General features: G+C 39.6%; 1 protein-coding gene and 1 pseudogene across 1 annotated transcript in view; one reads left to right on the forward strand and one right to left on the reverse strand.

Annotated features, from left to right (window-relative positions):
• Positions 1–6,267: 6,267 nt before the first annotated feature.
• FMN2 (formin 2) overlaps positions 6,268–21,162 on the reverse strand; it is a 378,063-nt gene continuing 363,168 nt past the window's right edge. Inside the window, exons 17-18 of the mRNA XM_053607776.1 lie at positions 8,769–8,850; positions 6,268–7,169 (exon numbers count right to left, since the gene is read on the reverse strand). Of these exons, the coding sequence (XP_053463751.1) occupies positions 7,143–7,169; positions 8,769–8,850 (109 nt within the window). The 3' untranslated portion in view covers positions 6,268–7,142. The remainder of the gene's footprint in view (positions 7,170–8,768; positions 8,851–21,162) is intronic.
• LOC128597411 (60S ribosomal protein L17-like) lies at positions 19,868–20,482 on the forward strand (annotated as a pseudogene).

The raw sequence follows: 21,162 nt of genomic DNA on the forward strand, positions 1-21,162 counted from the left end.
ATATTCTAGTGCTGTTGCTGTTTGGTTGACTACTTATTGTTTTCTGAGTATATCGTATTATAAACAGTAAATAAAAAAAAATCACTTTTGGTTTTCAATTGTATATCCCTTTTATTTTTTCCATCAACAAAACAGTGATAAATACTCATGGTGAAAGTAGACATCTTGACCTTGTTCCTGACCTCGAATGGGGTCACTTCCAATGCTTCCCCATTTTGCCCCAGGTTGACTTGATCTTGAGGTATGTGATCATTTAAGGACATTTTTAGATTATGCAGATCTTTTCTTCCAAAGTTGCTTATGATTTTTTAGCATTTAGAGGAAATCATATGATCTTTCTCTACATATGTATATTCTCAGATACATATACAATATGCAAGGCCTAACATATGTGATCAACCTGGCCTTCTAGAAGAGTCCCCTCTGCTTCATGATCCTCCTGCTGTTCACTAATATTGTGCTTTGCATTTTCACATTGCTGTTCATCAATTAGTCTGTCTATACATTATTTTTGAATAATTTTGTTAGTTTGGTAGCAGTGTTACTCACTAGCTCTTTGAAGTTGTGTGTGTTGGGGACAGTAAGGTTGTGTTTGGAGCTATTAAATATTTCATTAAGAAGCAGGGCGGTGAGCGCGTCTTGTTCTAGCATTGACTACTTTAATTTCAGTGTCTCTTCCTTTACCCTAGAGTTACTGACAGGTATCTTCCTGTAAATATGACTTCTCTGTTTGATTTCACATTGAGGCAATCCTTTTTGCTTTATAAAATAACAGACTACATTCCAGGAAGTTTCTAATACCAACTGGTGACCTGAGGTCCATTATTGCAAACATAGGAGTTTGAAATTTTTCCTAAGGCTATGGCTTCCTTGGAGGAAGAGATTTTTCTGGCTTTTTCTGAGATGTGTCTCCATGAGAATCTGAATATCCTTTTTCTGCTTTCCCCCACACCATAGAAGACGTGGAAAATCTTCTATATATTTTGTGGTTTGGGTTTTTGATAACTCTCATTTTAATCAAAGATGATGCATTTTTGTTCCTTGTTGCTTTGGAACAGTTTCTTGAGAGAAGAAGGGGTAAACACCCTGTTGTCACACCATTTTACAACATTAAACCACTTTCTATTCCTTCTGATTATATAACCAAGATGTGTTTCATGGGAATCAAAAACCAAAAAAATACAACCTCCGAAAGTCTGAATTCACTAGTTGGCTGGGGAATGATAATGACAAGTTGGCATAACTCAAGGAATGATTGCACAGGATTTTCGGAGTTTGTGAGTAACAATTCCTTTCTTTTCCAAAGTTCTCCTGTCTACCAACCATAATCACTTTTTTTTTTTTTTTAACCATTATTTGTTTTGCTTTGTTTTTCCTTATACCTTTCTGGCCTTTAAATGGATTGATAAAGGCTTTTTTTTTTTTTAATACCCTCTGTTTTATTTTTATTCTTTTAATGAATAGCCCTAAAATTTGAATACTTTCACATTTTTGTAACAAAGTCTAAACATAGTCTTTATCTTCTCCCTGTGAACGTAATTGTCAAGTTCACATAGTATGTGTATGTAGGACAATCAGAGTTCATCTGGGCACTGTATCAATTCATAGATGTTTTCCAGGCATAGCTGCACCCACTTCCGCTCTCTATGCTATTATCCTACTTAAATACCATATTACCTGACACGATTTTGCATCATTGTTTGTTCACTGTTTTTCTGCTCCATTGGAATGTAAATTCCTGAGGTGGTGATTTGCCTGAGCTCAGGAGTTCATGACCACCCCAAGCAAGATCTAGATCCCTTCTCTCAAAAACTAGTCTGGCTTTGTGGTGGGCACCTGTGGTCCTAGCTACTCAGGCTGAGGCAAGAGGATCACTTGAGCCCAACAGTTGGAGTTTGCCATGAGCTATGAGGCCATGTCACTCTACCAAGGGTGACAAAATGAGACTATGTCCCTCACTTCAAAAAAAAAAAAAAAAAAAAAGATGTAATTCCATGAGGGTAGGACAGTTTTGGTTTTTTTTTTTTTTAATTTCAGATTAATAGGAGGGTACAAATGATTAGGTTACAATGTTTGCTTTTGTTAGGTAAGGTTCCCCCTGCTGGAGCTGTGTCCCGCACGAAGGAGATGTGCTGTATACCCTTACATTGTGCCAATTTTGTGGGAGCACACTGATCCCCCTCCCTCAGGATAGCACATTTTCTGTTTGTTCATTACTCCCAAAGCCTACAGTAGTTTCTGGTGCCTATGAGCCACTCTGTAAACATTCACTGAATTGAATGAATGGACAGAATAGGACGAGCCTCTTAGCATGTTTGAATTATTCCCTGAATTTCTCCCACCCATGCTGTTATTATCTAAAATTTTGGTTCTCTTTGGTTCCCTTCGTAAATACAGAAGTCTGTTGTAGTTGTTGTTGTTTACAATCTAGAGCTGATGTACTTCACATTTCCTTTGCTGTCTGATTTCTTATCTCATAGTCCTTCACTTTGCATCTATTTTCTTTTCCGAAATGTACCCTTTGAGACTATTCAGTAAGATTTGGGGGTAGTAAACTCTTTGAGTTTTCATATTTCTGAAAATAGATCTCTCTTCTTCCACATGAATTATACCACTTCAGGTTGGTATAATGGTCTTGATTCACTGATTTCCTTCCACAATTTGAAGACACTCCTATTTTCTTTTCATTTTTTTTTTTTATTGTGGGGGATTAATTGAGGGTACAAGAAACCAAGTTACTTGTATTTGTTAGGCAAAGTCCCTCTTGCAATTGTGTCTTGCCCCCAAAAGGTGCGGCACACACCACGGCCCCACCCCACTCCCTCCTTCCCTCTATCTGCTCTTCCTTTCCCCACCTCTCCCTTCTTCTTTCTCTCTGCTCTCCCCTTCCCCCACCCCCACCGTGTCCTTAATTGTCCTCATATCAAAATTGAGTACATAGGATTCATGCTTCTCCATTCTTGTGATGCCTCACTAAGAATAATGTGTTCTACTTCCATCCAGGTTAATACAAAGGATGAAAAATCTCCATTTTTTTCCCAGACATTCCTATTTTCTAATATACAAGTTCTGACTACTACGTTTGTGAACTCATTCTAGAAGGTGCTATATACTTCGTTGCTGAACATCACTATAGTTGGTCATCTTCAAAGTTCTCCCCCTGGAAATCTAGGGATGCCAGCACCCAGTCTACTCTTCAAAGCAATTTTGCAACCCTTTTTCTAGGATGGCCCTCTGAGATGTCATCATACTACCCTTGATGTCCTGAATGTCCTTTCGATATTTCCCTTATTTTTGTGTAAAGCAAAAAGTCCCTGGGGTCCAGGTAAGGAAAGTAGAGAAGGTATGCCAATACAGTTATTTGTTTACTGGCTAAAAACTCCCTCACAAAGGTGCTATGTGAGCTGGTGGATTAGCTTGATGCAAGAGCCACCCCTTTCTCCTGCCAAGATTTTCATTTAAGATATTCCTATTTCTCTACTGATGTTTGGTTGGTCTCCTATACTTCTCAGTCAGCTGACAAATTTATGCATAATTTGATGAATTGATGAACTTTTGCAATGTTTTTGTTTGTTCTGCATGTTATCGCCACCCTGACCTGTATTCATCAGTGATGTTTTCTCTCCCTTCAGAAAACGTTTAATGCATTTGTACACTGCCATTTTCTTTATGGTATTATCCCCGTAAACTTGGAGTACCATGGCCTTCATTTCATTTCCACCCTTGCGAAGTTTAAAAACAAATGTAATGTGTGTTGGTTGCTCTAATTAAAGCACCCCCATTCTGGCGACAGCACACCAAAACATGCAACGGTGATGATCACCACCACACATCCACACAAACACAGCGGTGAGACCCTGATGGACTGAGGTCACAAAACCTTGCTGCGTCATTTGCACAGTAGTGAGTTCATGAACTTAATTGTCAAAAGTCTCGTGTAAGGGCACTGAAGACAAACCTGCTTTCAGTATACTGTGATTTTATGATAGGTGATGTTTCTGTTCTTTCAGGATGCTCTGAAATTTTGTCTTTAGCTAGCCAGAGATTTACTTTGACTTATGTAGGCACAAAGTTAGTATCTGGCACTCCTTATACGTTCTTCAGCAGAGGATTTGTCTTTCTTCAACTCTAGAAAATTCTCAACATTGTTTCTTCAGGCTATTATCATTTCCTTTATTTTCTCCCAGTGAGAGGCCTCTTACATTGGAGTCTCTTTTTCCCGTATCTCTTTTAACTTTTCTCACACGTTCAAAAACATTGTTCCTCTCCGCTGCACCATCTCGTTAAATTCCTTAGTACCATCTCCCAAATCACTAATCGTCTCTTTGTGTCCACCTAGAATTCATTCAGCTTTTTTTCTACCTCAATGATTACATATTTCAAGTTTCTTCACAGATTCTAAACATAATTATTTGAATTTTGTCCTATTATTTGCATTTGTGGACGGTGAATTCATTTTGTTGTTTTTGAATTGATTTGTTCTTTCTTCTTGATATTTTCCTCATATGCTTTGGCCATGAGTTTTGCAAAGTTGTCTTGAGAGGGTGCTCATGCTTTTTTCTTCTTACTTCTCTATCTAGTCACTTTCTATCATGTCCACCCATTCCTCGTCCAGAAACAGCCTTTTCTGGTGACACTGGGCTCCAGTATGACAGTGACACTGGTGATATTGCAGGTAAAGACATAGGCCAATGAGTCCACCGGCCCAGTTTCATCTTTCTCTTACTACCATGCATATGCTGGTTTATATTTGCCATACTGTCTGGTATCCACTGTAGATGTTTTCGGTTGACTCTCATTAGTAGGTAAGCCCCACATCTCTGGTAGGGAGCCTGGCTTGGTTTCCCTCCACAAATGGGGCATGAGGTCTCTCCAGTAGAGAGATCTTTGTTGCTTGTTCACTCCTGCACTCCTCCGACCCTTGCCCCATGCTGTGTCTATAATTTTGAAAATATATTTTATCAGGTGGCACCTATGGCTCAAGGAGTAGGGTGCTGGCCCCATATACTGGGGGTGGCAAGTTCAAGCCCAACCCTGGCCAAACTGTAAAAAACAAAAGAAAGAAAGAAAGAAAGAAAATATATTTTATCTATTCTACCTATTTGGAAACAGAGGTTAAATTCCAATTTTAAAGTCACAGAATGTTTCTCAAATGGTAGAAAACTCTTCTTAGCATGAAGCTCCTGCAGTGTCTTCATTAATTATATAACATTTAGTCTCTATGGAGGCCCCCCTTTCTATTTCCTTTCTTAACACTCCCCTTAGCCTTTACCACTCTGCTTTTTCAGTAAACAAGGGACTTCTTGCAGCCCTCAACTTGCTTGTGTCCTGAAGCATTTAGCATAGTTAACATTCCTATCCTGCCTTACTCTGTAAGTATGTATTGAGTGTCTGTTATGTGCTAGGAGGTGGGGAGACAAGAGACTTCTAAACTCAGATGCAATTATTAGTTAACCAAATGAAAAAACTGAGAATGCTTCAAGCAGAGGGAAAACATGAGGAAAAGCATATAGTTGAGAGAAAATAAGCCCAGAAGTACTTCAGGTGGTCTGGAGGCTGGAATTCAACATCCAGAGATGCAAGATAGATAGGCACTAGATCACTCAGGACTCCATCAGCCACATCAAAGACGGTGGACAGTGTCTTGAGGCCACATACCTCGGTACCTACAGCCACTAAAATGTTTAAGTAGGAAACTCAGATGAGGTTTGTATTTTAGACAAAACAGCTCATGCAGTGCAAATCTGAAGATGAGAGCAATTAGTAGGTTATTAAAGTAATTGGTTCTGAACGAGGACTTGAATGGAAGAGATGGACAAAACTGGGTGCATCTGATCAATTGTTAAATGAGTGGGATGACAAGGAGGAGGTCTGGTTCCTGAAGGTGGTGGCTTGGACACTGAGACAGCACAGAAGAAAGAGCAGGTGTGGGGGCCAAAAAAGCTGAGTTGGATTTCACACATCATGAATTTTAACATGAGGTTAGATATGCAGTTGGAAATGACCGGAAGGTCTTCTGAAGCTCAGGACAGAGATCCCAGTTCAAGATATAAAGGAGTAAGTAAGCTGTCAGGACTTAGGTATCACTGGTGGGCTCTACATGTTCTTGAATGCCTGAGACTAGATGTAGGTTTTGTTTGCCTGTGAATATGCAGACCCTTTAATTTATTTTCCCTCCTTCCCTCACCCTTGACCCCATGTTGAATAGGATGACTATATTTTACATGCATCCTTATATAATATTCACACACCTCAGAACTCTTTATTATTAACTATCTTTATTAACTCATTTTATCTTCATAAAAATTAACATCCTACAAAAATTGAAATAGAAACACTAAAAACAGTATTGCACATAGCGATCTTTGTTAAATGCCCTATTATTTCTTGAAGGATGGTAATGTACACACTGGAAGCACTGAGGGGGCAGGAAGACTAGAAAACAACACCGGGGGGGGGAACCACTACTGTTTCTTTGCACTTAGAACTCTGATTTCTGCCTATATTAAATAATTTAGAGGAAAGAGTTTCTTTTGCTGTGTGTAGTACTTTTTTTTTTATTCTTTATCTGACTTGCGAAAATGATAATCTTCTTTCACAAATATACAATTAGGGAGAGCAACCCGAGAGTTGGGAAAGCACTGATGATGATATATAAATGGTACTTAAGTTTTAAAATAGAAAATTTATACGTAGCTGTGAAATTGAGACAATTCACTGGAAGTGAAATTTTACCCATGTATCTGCAGCGATGGGGAGGACTGGTTGTCTGTAGAAAGGGAAGTGTCTTTGTAGTGACAAGGGATAGTCTCACAAAAGTAAACTTCAGGTTAATGTTGAGCATGTTCAGAATTAGTGCATGTACCACCCCTTATCCATGCTGTTTTGGTCTACAGGCATAATACCATGAACTTTTACAAATAGGAAAGTGTCCAATTCTCCACTGGTCTAGTGCTTTTGCATTTTTTATCTGAATATACAGTAAAATTCAACGATTAGTGAACTGTCTAGAAAACGCAAAGATTATGCATGAGGTCAAGAAGACAAATGATCAGAATGATGTCGCTTTCTTCCCGACCTCAGGTCAGCTGAATCGTGTGAAGGTTGTGGCAATGACTCCTTTTCACTCTCCTGTTTGCTATTCAGGTTTTCATGCTTATCTTTGCTTTCTGAAAATAAATAGACCAGATAAGACTTATGGTTAGAAAGAAGAACTTAGAACTTTTTCAAAAAAGCAAGAAGTTTAGAGTTGCCCAAAGAAGACCTTTTGATTTGGGTCAAATTTTCTCAGAAAAGGTTAAACATCACCAACACATAAGGGGAAAAAATAGAAGTAGGATCAGTATTACCTTTTAGAGTTTTCATCAAGATAAGTTACCAAGTATTGAGAATAAATAAAGTTTTAAAAATTACAGGAAAGGGAATCAACTCACCCTTTCTCAGCCTCAATCGTACAGACAGGTAGATGAATATGCAAACTAAATCAGTTGTTTCATTTCATGATTAATGCTTTTCTTTCCTCACAATAGCATAATCTTGAGGTTAACTAATAATAATGATTCCTCCTCATTCAATAAAGTTTTATCAGAAAAGAGAAGAAAATAAGCTGGAACATGATATAATACTTGTCACTCAATAACAATCATTTTGGTACAGAGAGACTAAAGGGAAATAGCTTTTTTTTTTTTTGTAGAGACAGAGTCTCACTTTATGGCCCTCGGTAGAGTGCCGTGGCATCACACAGCTCACAGCAACCTCCAACTCCTGGGCTTAAGCGATTCTCTTGCCTCAGCCTCCCAAGTAGCTGGGACTACAGGCGCCTGCCACAACGCCCGGCTATTTTTTTGGTTGCAGTTTGGCCAGGGCCGCGTTTGAACCCACCACCCTCGGTATATGGGGCCGGCGCCCTACTCACTGAGCCACAGGCGCCGCCCAGGGAAATAGCTTTTAAATGAAGACATGATTCCTAAATTTTTCTAAATAGGGCTATTTAATCACATCCCAACTTGGCTTATTTAATGTTTTTTCTGTTTAGACTGTGTTAGACTAACCCAATTTAAAATGCTCCCATTTTAAGGCCTAATTTAAAACAACAGCACCGTTTACTTATGTACCAAGTGATAATCCCTCTGAACATTCAACAGAACATCTTCAGTATCAAAAGGGAAAATCTGTCATTTTAACCAAGACCTCCCCTCCCAGGGTATACAGCTTGGCATTTTGTTTTAAAAGAAGAAATGGGCAGGAAGGAAATGGGACGAGCTGGTTAAACTCAGACTATGGTCTGACAGCTGTTGAGCAGCCAACTCCGCAGAGCTATCTGTGGACATGACCCTGGGCCGGGCATCCAGTGCAAAGCATCGCTTTGCTCTTGGCCATTCCCCATCATATTTTAAATCCCAATGAAGCTAAGCCAATTATAGTGGTCACTCTGGGTTCAAATGCAGCCTGTGCTGGGATTCATGAGGGATAAAGAAAGTGAAAGATGGCCTCCTGCCCATACCCACCAACATGTACGTGTCCACATAAATGGACACCACAGGCAGATTTCTCTCTATTCTTATGCTTTGAATACTGAATATCAATATTCTCTTAGCCCTTCTGGGTCTGATTAAAGATATAAGGACAAGGAGAGTCTTAAAGTCAGAAGCTCATTATTTATCCAGACTTGGGGAAAACAATTAAAACGAGTCTGTGTATATCATGGCAACAGAGTTTACAAGTCAAAGAAGATCACAAGTTGAAAACCTGTAGAGGCAAATACTTACAATTCCAGAGTCATGTCTTGGTTTTATTTTATAAAGTGATTTGCCTTTTTTCTGTTTACACACCTCTTCGGCTTCTTTTACCCTGAGTGGAAAGAAGACACACATATTAAACTAAAACCTACACAGATCGTTGCGATCCACCTTAGAGTAAGCAAGAACACTCAACTCAACATGAGTTTGACTTACTGAAGAAAATAACACCAGACACGCAAGAATGTTATCTGACATTTGATTTAAAAACCTAGACTATTAGAGCTACACAGAGTAGTTTGTCTAGGGAGTTTTGGTGTCAAAGGGTGACCAACTTCATCAGTTTGCAAACACATGACAATTTCTATTCTGAGCACACATACACTTCATCCTATATAAAAGAAATCTTATATATATGAAAATAAAGAGATAATCCTTATTTTCAGGTGAGGGTACGGAGATTGACTCTATTACATAAATAGCATTGGCACCAGGACATAAATTAGAAGCATTAAGAGCATTAAATGAAGAGAATCAGATACACATTCACATGCTTATTTAAAATTCAGATTCATTTTCTACATCACACACACCTATGCATGGAAGTCATTTCCAAGCAATAGTTGAGCAGTTTCTAAAAAATTGAACTTTGTCAAGCATGGGAACAACTACTTAATTGATAAAGGAAAGAGTAAGCAGAGAAACAGTTTAACATTTCTAGTATTACTTTATAAACATACATGCCACGTAAAATAGTATTGAATTTGCCAGAGGTATAGTTAAACGATGACACAATTTGGATATAAGTCGTATATCAAGTTCTGGCTCTGTTATTTGACACTGGTAATGTCCTACTATCCTTGAAGCTCAGTATTCCCTCAAATAGTGAAAGGGATCAATTATATCTCAATTATATATTAAATCATTACCATTTTTACTACAGAGTTATTGCAAAGATCAAACACACCTGTATTTTAAATGTTCTTGATAAACTGTGAAATGCTATAGAGTGTCATGATTGTTTTAGTTAAACAAATAGTAAGTCTGTAAACAGGGATTTTATTAATAAAAAGGGGATCTATAAAAAGGAAAATAACCTATCTGGTTAATTTCCTTTTTAGTACCTTGCATTTTTCCCCTTAGGAGTTAAAGATAGTGCATTTCTAGAGAAACCAAAAAGACCATGGGTTGATCTTAATACATTTTACAAAGACCTTGCAATATAATTTCCCAAAAGAAATAAATGGCAATTATATTGCTTGAGCCCTGTGGCAAAATATCTAATGACAGAATTCATCTATATAACTGAATCAACTTCACTTTTTAATCAATCTTGCAGCTACAAGATGGATGTTATAGTTTACATTAAGCCAGGACAAAGAAAAGCAATTCCTTTTGGACATAAAATGCCTGCTGGGTGGATGTTGTTTAGTAATTCCAGAAAATGATGACGATTTAGAAGACACTCTATTGTTACCACTTTTATTACTTTCTACCCTAGCCATAAATTGCCTTTAATCCTTCCTCTAAACATTTGAAGACAAAAACATTTTCTTTATAACAAACTAAGGATTGCAGAGCTCCCATCTTCCTCTGAAATAGCTACCAGTAAATTTAAGTTGAAGTATTTGGATAGGGAATTAAGAAAAAAATTTTTTTTCAGCACTTAGCCAAAATCCAGTAGATCCCCTCTTAAATTTGCTTGGAGCTCTTTAAAGCATTTCGCGGCATTTAAAAAAAAATGTACTTCACAAGCGTGTAGATCCTCAAAGCATCTTAATTTTCTTCCTATCCTATTTATTTTGTTCTTGAAACACATTTTTGAAAGGCTCACAGGAAGCCAAGTATAATACAAACATCTTGAATTTTATGGAAAAACACATTCAGTCATTCCTTATGCCAGAGAGGATTAAAACTGAGGAGCACACTCATCAGGAGTCCTCATGAGATCTTTGAGGTCATCCTTTCATTTGACAACCATTTATGGAGCAGTAACTCCAGGGCAGGCACTGGGGGCAGCTCAATGTTACAATTAAATTCAGTGTTTAATAGGAGAGAGACGCACGTAAGTAAGAGACAGTGGCACATTAAGGGCAACCTCCTACGATTGCACAAGGCCACAGCAGGTTCCTGGGGTTAGTGGGCAGGGGCTATAGTAGACAGCTGAGCCTCGTTTAACAGATACATCTTAATTGTTCATGCTTTTCTTGGAGAGGGAAAATGGACAGAGGGTAAAACAGGAGGATTCCAACATGCAGAGTTATATCTAAAGGTTGGGCGAGAGTGAAGGAACACACACTGGGCTTCCCCACTATACCCCAGGATCCCCGCACTCTAGGGGCACAAGTTTAAACTGGCCTCCTGGTTTATACTGAAGTTCTGTACGTGTGTAACCAGGGTGAGTCAGTCCCCTAAATGTAAGCAGTCTGGCTGTGCATGTGTAAATGATTGGGGGAACTGGAACCTTGAAAAATTTTAGGAGCAGAAGATTAATGGAGAATTTGCTAAAATGTAGCTCACTAGGCCCATTCTTACCTAGACCTTCTGGGATGCATTTGAAAGCAGCACCCAGCAGAATTTGTTGCAGGTGGCTTGTGAGGGCCACCACCTAGAGAAACAGTGCCAGGAACTGAGATAGTAACACTCCCCCAAACCCAGCTAAGCCACCAGCCTGACCCCCAAGACAAGGCTTCCTCCGGCCTGCTTTACCAGATCACAAACCCATACCACATAATATTTCTCCCTTCAGTGCTTTGAGAGTCGCACCCCTTCTAAGCTTCCCAGCAAATGTTTCTTCTTCCAAACGCCAATGTTATTTCAACAAAACTCTTGACAACAAAAAATTTTTCTATACTTCAGGCAGGAAAAAAGAATGTGTCCCTGGTGGTTGAAGGCATTGCCAGCATTGGCAGAAATAAGAAAAATAAAGAAAGAAGTCAGTGGGGAGAGGGTCTGAGGCAGCTGCGACGTTCACGTCCATCTACCCATTCAGGCTGGGGCGGCAGGTTTTACCAGCTGCAGTTTTAGGTCTACTGAGTAACTGCTTCTGCCTCACTCCTCATTCCATGATGCTTCACATTTTTTAAATGGAGTAGAACAAAGAGATGTTCATTTCTCAACTAGGCATCAAAGGTTTCCAGTGGAAAGGTACAGAGGAGGTAACAATTCCAACAACTAAAAATGACCAATATGCTCTGTTTAAGGAGGAGGAGGAGGAGGAGGGGAGCGGCGCCTGTGGCTCAGAGGGGTAGGGCACCGGCCCCATATACCGAGGGTGGTGGGTTCAAACCCAGCCCTGGCGGAAAACTGCAAAAAAAAAAAAAAAAACCAACAAAAACCAAATAAATAAATTAATTAATTATGGAAAAAAAAAAGGAGGAGAAGGGAAGTAAAAAAGATATCATCTTGTTTATAAAAAGAGAAAGCAATAATTGTGAAGACAGAATTGTGTACTGAGAAATGAAACCAGAGCTGGGCTGAAGAAGATAGTCCCCAGGCTTCTGAAGCAGCCCTGACCTTGAGTTTAACCTTCAGTGTTGGTGGAGATCTATGGACGCTGGGTAGACACAGGTCTCCTGCCTGATTCATGAAGGTACTTTTTTTTTTTTTCTTTTACTGGGGCTGCATTCACACAAAGGGATACTCCAAGGGCATTGATTAATCAAGATTGTACCCTATTAGAGAACTAAAAAGGGAGGTAAAAATTTTAGGATGACATCTGTGATCGGCCCGTTGTAACAGTTGCAGCTTCTAATTAGCAATCTAGATAACAACAGAAGGAAAATCAGAACACAACCACATCCCATAATGAAAAGAAACTTCATTCATCACTTTTAGTGATTTGGGGGGGGAAAACAAACAACTACACAGAAAGACACAAGAAAACAGGAAATGTAGCATTATCTTTTAGATGGAAGCCATGGAGACTGACTGGTAGATAATGGTTCTAAAATTTGAGGTTTTATGTTAGTATTTTGCCATCATATTTTTTTATAGTCTATGAAACTTAAGAAACAAAACTATGCTGAATAAATTTCGAAGGTATGTACTTATCTCTTGAATGAAGGACGAAGAGTCATCAAAGCACATGAGGCATTCTTTATTTTTCAAGGGAGAATTTAATTTTGGGAAATAAGCAATAGACAGAGGGAATCAGAGCAGTGACCTATATGAGCAAAACAAATTTTATCCCAAGGCAAAATTTCCCTCTAGCAGTGCTAGAGACGAGGACAGGAATGTGTGATTCCTAAATAATGGAAACTTGATCCTTTTGCAAACCAATCTTTGTATAACCATTTTTGAAAACAGGACTTTTTGGGAAACAAATTACATTTTTCTCTTTCTTGAATAAATGGAACACTTTAACTTTTACTTGATGGCCTGTGTTGATCAGGGGACACATCTCTGTTGTGTAATGAGCTACGATCTAGGGCCACCCACCTAAGGCCTCTTAGGATACATGAGGCAGCCTGCATGGACACCGACCAGCACGCTGCCCTTTGCTGGTTTTGTTTGTTGCTTCCTACGTGCACCATTTCCTTGTAGGAGGACTGGCTGTGATCACTTCTCTCTAAAGCCAGCATACCTGCCTTAAGCAGAACTCTATCTCCTTTTAACAATTTCTATCTTCTTTAGAAGAAAAAAAAACAAAAACAGATAACCATGTTAATTTAAATGGTGCCCCAAATTAGAATGAGAACTCTCCGTGTTTAGTTTTAGCTGAACACATACAGTTCCTGGGCTTGGAGACAGTAATTTTAGCTGTCACAGAGCTCCTCCCTGCACCCAACTCCCACAGACTTCAGGGTCACAGCTGTTTGGGAGGTTGGAGAAGCCTGAAGTCTGACTTGCAAGTAGGCAGAACATCACGGTTCTAAATTTCGAAGAGGGTAAGACTGTAAGATATTGTATACCTCAGTCATATTGAACCATCCAATCTGCTTACATGGCAGCCTGTCCTTCAAGATAAGAAGTAATGCTGGAATGAAGGTAAAACCTGAATTTCAAGCTTATCAAGGTCAAGAAACAGGACATCATTGATTGGTAAGGACAGAGAACCAACCCCATGACAAGTAAAATACTTAGTGAGGAACAGATTGTGAAGCTGGCCCTGGTTTTTTCTTTTCTTTCTTTCTTTTTTTTTTTTTTTTTGAGACAGTCTTACTCTGTCACCCTGGACAGGGTGCTGTAGATCTGCATAACATAGCTCACAGCAACCTCAAATTCTTGGGCTCAAGTGATCCTCTGGCCTTAGCTTTTCAAGTAGCTGGGACTACAGGTGACCTGACCATAATGCCTGGTCGTTTTTCTATTTTTAATAGAGATGGGGTCTTGCTCTTGCTCAGGCTGGTCTCGAACTCCTGAGCTCAACCATCCACCTGTTGCAGTCTCCCACAGTGCTGGCCTTCAGGGTTTGAAACTGTGTTATAGGCTTTGAGCAAAACAGACCAGATGAAAACAAAATATCTCTAAGTATTTACTTAAAAAAAATTCTTACGCAAAATTTATCTTCTAAAAAATAAAGTTATAAATGTAACCTCAAAAGAAGCTAAATACATTCCAATACATTTATATGGAGTTTTATTCCTTACATGCAAATATTCTAAGTGGTAACAACTTTATTTGATTCTAGGGCATTAAGCACAAGAGTTACTAAGGAAAGAAAATTTGAGTCCAAAAGAATTGGAATATTTTTAAGGTTTACAATATCAGAGAAGACAGTTGTGAGAGAATCAAAACTACTTTTTAGCACAGAACTCATTAAAACTAGTTTTAAGTTTTTATTGTGCTATTTTTTCAAAACAAACGGAAAGTTTTCTCTCGTTTTATCCTCATTAGAACTGGCCTGGTTTACACTAAAGGTTACTCTAAACAATGAGAGTGGTTTCTGATTTCTCTCCTAATAAAGATGTATTTTTCTCTACACTCTCCCTCCCCAGACCCAGACCCATTTATTGTCAGGCAAACATATACAAAAAGTTCAGTGTGATTACGTTTAAAAACAGTTTGTGAGATGAATAAGGGAGATACGTTCTGACACAGATACAGAGAAAAGAAACCAGACATCCTTGCAGCCTTCCTTCCCTGCAGTCAGGGAAATCTTCATCTACCTTGGGGAGCAAATGCCAAGTTGGCCGCAATCTTATCAAGGAAACAGATACGCTCTCATCATTCAATCGAATGACAAGGGGAGCCACTTTTCTGCCACTAAACATTAATAATTTGGTCCAAATAAGTATCTATTGCAGACGGTTTCAAGTCTTGCTGGCTCCAACTTGGCTTGCTGGGAGTAGCCTGATTCACTGCTGGAGTCTCCCAGCTATGAGAGATGTGTGCAGCACAAAGCTGGGATGTCACAGGTGTGAGGTCCCGACAGAGCCGAGACAGCTCTTCTAACAGCAAACTAAGATAGACATAGTTATTACCGCTGTCTCACAATGCTCTGTACTGAAACAGAACACCATCATGTCTGCCAACAAATTTAGTTGTTTTGTTTTTTTTTAACCCAAAAGAGAAAGAAAGAAAAAAATGACACACACACAACCTCTTTCTCTGAAAGGAGGGGAGAGATAAAAGTGTTGGGGACTGCAGGCGCGGGCTGGTTAGGGGTCCCAGCTTTAGAGTTGTGGGTGTCCATCTCCAAGTAAAGCCAGAAGTAGGTATTACATGCCTTGGGGAACTAAAGGTCACTTAGGGAAGTTGATTCCTGGGCTCTGCCTTCTCTCCTTTATAACCTCAATGGCTTTAAACACATACACACAGAACCACAATACCTCTGAAACATCCTGGAAACAAAATCAACCCCAAATGATTTCCCATTATCTAGAAGAAAGAGAACTTTCCTCGGGTGTATATTTCTGAATGTCATCACTGAAAATCTCTGACTTTTTCAGAGAAAACAATGCATTTTCCCACTCAACAAGCACCAAGCTTTAAATAAATGTTTGTGCTGCTCAGCCGTGGACGTGAAGTGCAGAAGAAATCGTAGCATACTGCGCCGAGCAGCTCTCTGGGGCTGGCGCAGATGCCTCACACACAGGCATTTCTGTAACGTCATGCCAAGCCAGCTGGCCACTTCTAGCAACAATAGGAGCTGAATTTTCAGGAATATTTATAGACCCAAATCTAGGTTTCTTTGACAATCAGATATGCATGTCTCCTAATTATGTTCCAAAACCCACAAAGGTATTCCTCCCATGAACGTTTTAAGACACAAATATTATGTGTTATTGTTTCCTGAGACAATTCTGGGAGGCTTACCAGGGAGGGGAAGAGAGGAAAGGATCATTTATTCACAAGAAAATATGTATATTCAACCAATCAAACTAATTTCCTACAGCCCCAATCAATCTCTTTGATAGCTGTGTAAGATTCTATAGAGTGCAGATCATTGTAATTCTTGTTGAGCTATCTTGGAAATGATCTTTCCCCCATAACTTTAGAATGGCTATCGATAAGTAAAAATAAGTATGGGTGAATGCTCATTTTTAAATAAAATAAATCAGATGCATCTGTACACAAAGGTCATTGTTCACATCTGCTTCTCTCTGTGTTTAATCAAAAGTTGTCAATACTTCCCCACTTGGCAGACCCACCAGCAGTTCTCTAGTCTTCCCTCTCCACCATGCCAATGACTCTCTTTTTAATTTTTATTTTTTAGACAGAGTCTCACTCTGTTGCCCTGGGTAGAGTGCTGTGGCATCACAGCTCACAGCAACCTCAAACTCTTGGGCTCAAGTGATCCTCCTGCTTCAGCCTCCCCAGGCACCTGCCACAATTCCTGTCTAGTTTTTCTATTGTTAGTCAAGACACAGTCTCACTCTTGTCCAGGCTGGTCTTGAACTCCTGACCTCAAGCAATCCACCTGCCTTGGCTTCCCAGAGTATAAGAGCAGAGATGTGAGCCACTGTGCCTGGCCATCCCAAAGTCTTTAAATCTCTTCTTCTCTATCCTCAGGGAAATTTTGAGTTTTCCAAATACCTTTCTGGACATGCTTCCTTAATCTCTTTTGCCACTTATTTCTTAAACTTCCCCTTGGGTGTTCTTTCCCCCACCCCCAGCACTCTAATCTTGACTGTCAGTGCAGTGGGAATCTCACTCTGGAGTTCCAACTGTCATTTCCACTCGAAGACTTTTGGATTATATTTCTAGCTTTCCCTTTCCCTTGAGCTCCGGGTCCTGACAGACAGCTCTTCTCTCTTTCACCCACCCGAGCCCTGGTTAGGGGCGTAACTGTTCAAAACAACCACTGAATCCTCTCTCTCTTCACCACCCCTTCAGGCATATGCAAACAGTTATCAAGTTCTGTTAATTATACGTCAGTAGTGATTTTAGAATCTGTCTCCACCTCTCTAATTCCACTGTCCCTGATTGTCTTTCAAGCTCCTCCTATCACTGGAACCATGTAAAAGTCCAATCCATCCTTTGTAACCATGAAAATCAGCTAACAAGCTAATCACTTGTTCATTTGCCAGGAAAATATCATTTAAGTTCCTTAGTGATGAATGCAAGGCCATTAACAGTCTGGCTCCAGCTAAACTAATTTCTCTTTATTCTCTACAATGTTCCCTGGGCCCCAACAATACAGAACCATCCCTGCTCCTGTGGGACGTCTTCGCTAAATCCGCTCCCTTGGACTGCCCTTACTCTATGCTTTTCCTGTGCCCTTCCCTGGGGGAGAGGGGTCTTTGAGTTAGGTTCAAAATCAGCCTCCTGTAGGAAATAAATCTGTTCTTCCTACAGATTGGTTTATACAATTCTGTATGCTTTCGTGTAATTTTATTTGTAGGTTGGTTTATACAATTCTGTATGCTTTCGTAGAATTTTATTCAAATTTTTATTTTGAAGAGGATTTACACTTGTATTTTTGTCTTGCTGAATACTAAATTCCTTGAGTTGAGAGATCATATATAGCTATCTTTATACTCTGATGGTATATTATTAAAAACCACACAGATACTTATAGATGGTTAAAAAATAGCTGACTTGATGAAGGAAGGAATGATTATGCGCAGAAAATTACGATTCAACTAAAAAACACCACACAGATATATTCTGGCAAACGATTTGGGCTTAGATCTAAATCCCTTATTTATTTTTTATTTTTCTCCTTTCAGTGAGCTCTTCAGCTATGGCGGGATGTCCAAATCACACTCTGAGTAAGCTATTCAGGACTTCAAAGTGACCTCTGCATCTACCAATTTACTGTTAATATTCCATCTGTGGATAACAATTTAGTTTTAGTAAATGTAAATAAATTTTAAAGTTATAAACTAGTGGAGGATATTATCTTTTCTTTCATTTTATAGAGGAACTGATTTCGTATTAAATATACGATCATCAGGAGACCGAAATCCTTCAACAAGAAATCATATCGAACTAGCGTCACTAACTCCTAGGTGAGAGGGGAAGATCAATATCAGGGATGTAACATATCTTCATTTCAGTGAAGAATGTAAAGAACTTTCCATGGGATGTCTGTGAATCAGACAGAGCAATGACAGCTACGTGAGTGGATGCTGAGATGAATTTACAGAAGAGGATATGTTCAAGGCAGATAACAGGGTATACAGTTATATTTCTTAAAGCATCAGACTGAGGAAGGCTGAAACCCCAAAACCTGATAACACTTACACAGACATGGTTTTAATTTGAGAACAGGAGCATCTATCCTAGCAATCGGAGATGTCCAAAAAAATCTTTATGTTGCTTTTCTACTTAAAGAAAACGACCGTGTGCAGTGGGCCAGGGGTGTGCCAGAGACGGCAAGCAGCTCATGTGCGTCATCTCATTTAACCTGATGGGCAAACACAAGAGGTATCATCATTCTGTCTCAGAGATGAGGAGTCTGAGGCTCAGAGAGATTCTTGAGGTCACACACCAGAAGAATGAAGGAGAGAGTCCAGAGCTGACCTCAAAGTCTGTATTACCCTAGCACTAGAAAGGGTATAAAATCCTGGGCTTAATGACTAGCTATCACTACTGTAAAACTTACATTTTTTTATAATGGAAAATAGATCAGAATAGATGACTTTCAATTATTCCTTAAGTTCAGTATCCACGTGCAAGTCCATGCCCAGCACAGTGCCTGGCTCATCACTATAGCGGCTAACACTCACCAAGACCATGATGTGCCAGGCACTGAGCTAAGGCTCACAGATAGGCACTCCTTTAAGTCTCATAATAACCTCATAAGGTAGGCAGCTTAGTTACCTTACTTTTCCAGATGAGGGAAATTAAACTTAAAATGGTCCAATTACCTGCTCAAGGTCATAGACCAACGTGTGGCAGACTTGTAGTTCAAACTGAGACAAGTTTAATCTACCTCCAAAGCTGAAGCTCCGGCCACCACACTATGCTGCCTCTCGTAATGCATACGTGTGGAAAGGATGAAAGAAGACCCAGAGCTGCAGGACGGAAGGAAGACAGGCAGCGAGGCGGGTGCAGGTCCATGGGCAGCCTACGCTGCAAACTATATGCACCTTTTCATCCCCTGAGATCGCCGTGAACTACATGCACCTTTTTATCCCCTGAGACCTAGAACATTGGTTCTTAAACAGGAATGTGCACAGGAATCACTTGAAGGGCTTATTAAAACACACATGGTTTGCTTCTACACCCATGATCCACAGGCCCAGTGTGGGAGTCAAGAATCTAATTGTAACAAGTCCCCAAGTGATGCTGACAGCACTGGTCCAAGAGCCACAGTTTGAAATCCCCTGTTCTGTACTTGGCCAGTACAGCACAAGGTCCTGGAAAATCTAAAAAAGAAACAAAACCCACATTTATATTATAAAATAAATATGTGGTCATCAATATTATCTTCTTTCTATTTTATTTACTTTCTTATTTATATCAATATATGCATTTATATTAGTTATAGACTATATATGAGATACACATTTATATTCCTTATATATTCATATTATTTTAACTTATACAAGTGCCCATAAAGTTCATGTGCAATTTAAAATTACACATGAACTTTATGGACATCCTGTATTTACTGTTTAAAATCATTTGATTGTAAAAGACCAAATCATTTATAACTCTGAAGATATGTAATGTGTCAACTCAAATGATCAATTTTGAAAGAAAAACTATAAAATCGTTATATGTGTCTCTTCCCCTAAGCGGCCTGAGGTGATCTGTGAAAATGGTTCGCTATTCACTTGACCCAGAAAACCCCACAAAGTCATGCAAGTCAAGAGGCTCAAATCTTCGTGTTCACTTTAAGAACACACGTGAAACTGCCCAGGCCATCAAGGGTATGCATATACGAAAAGCCACCAAGCATCTGAAGGATGTCACCTTAAAGAAACAATGTGTACCATTCCGACGTTATAATGGTGGAGTTGGTAGGTGTGCCCAGGCCAAACAGTGGGGCTGGACACAGGGTCGGTGGCCCAAAAAGAGTGCTGAATTTTTGCTGCATATGCTTAAAAATGCAGAGAGTAATGCTGAACTTAAGGGTTTAGATGTAGATTCTCTGGTCATTGAGCATATCCAAGTGAACAAAGCACCCAAGATGCGTCGCTGAACTTACAGAGCTCATGGTCGCATTAACCCATACATGAGCTCCCCCTGCCACATTGAGATGATCCTTACTGAAAAGGAACAGATTGTTCCCAAACCAGAAGAGGAGATAGCACAGAAGAAAAAGATATCCCAGAAGAAACTGAAGAAACAAAAACTTATGGCACGGGAATAGATGCAACATAAAATAAATGCAAATAACAGTAAAAAAAAAAAAATCGTTATATGTGTTTTATCAGATACTGGGGAGAAGTTCTACTGGACTATCAGATGAATTTTGAACTTTTTATTTTTATTTATTTATTTATTTGAAACAGAGTCTCAAACTTTTGCTTTGGGTAGAGTGCTTACAGCTCACAGCAACCTGAAACTCTTGGGCTTAAGTAATTCTCTTGCTGGGACTACAGGTGCCTGCCACAATGCCTGGCTATTTTTTGGTTGCAATTGTCATTGTTGTTTTAGCTGGCCCGGGTCAGGTTTGAACTTGCCAGCCCAGGTGTATGTGGCCGGCGCCCTACCCACTGAGCTACGGGTGCTGCTGAATTTTGGTCTTTTTAAAGCAAAAGTAATAATGGAAGCACAATGGCCTATAGCATTTATTTTTTAAAAATGAAATCATCTTCTTCTGGAGAAGATAAAACGCCATGGCCCGACACAGTGGCTCATGCCTGTCATCCTAGCACTCTGGGAGGCTGAGGCAGGAGGACTGTACGAGGCCAAAAGTTGGAGACCAGGCTGAATAAGAGTGAGGTCCTATCTCTACATATACAGATAGCTCCAGCCACTTGGGAGGCTAACGCGGAAGAATTACTTGAGCTTGAGGTTGCAGTGAGCTGACAGCACTGCACTCAAACTGGGGCAGGAAACTGCATCGCCAAAAAACAAAACC

The sequence above is a fragment of the Nycticebus coucang genome, chromosome 10 (genome assembly GCF_027406575.1).
Source record: "Nycticebus coucang isolate mNycCou1 chromosome 10, mNycCou1.pri, whole genome shotgun sequence".
In the NCBI taxonomy this organism is placed as follows: domain Eukaryota; kingdom Metazoa; phylum Chordata; class Mammalia; order Primates; family Lorisidae; genus Nycticebus; species Nycticebus coucang.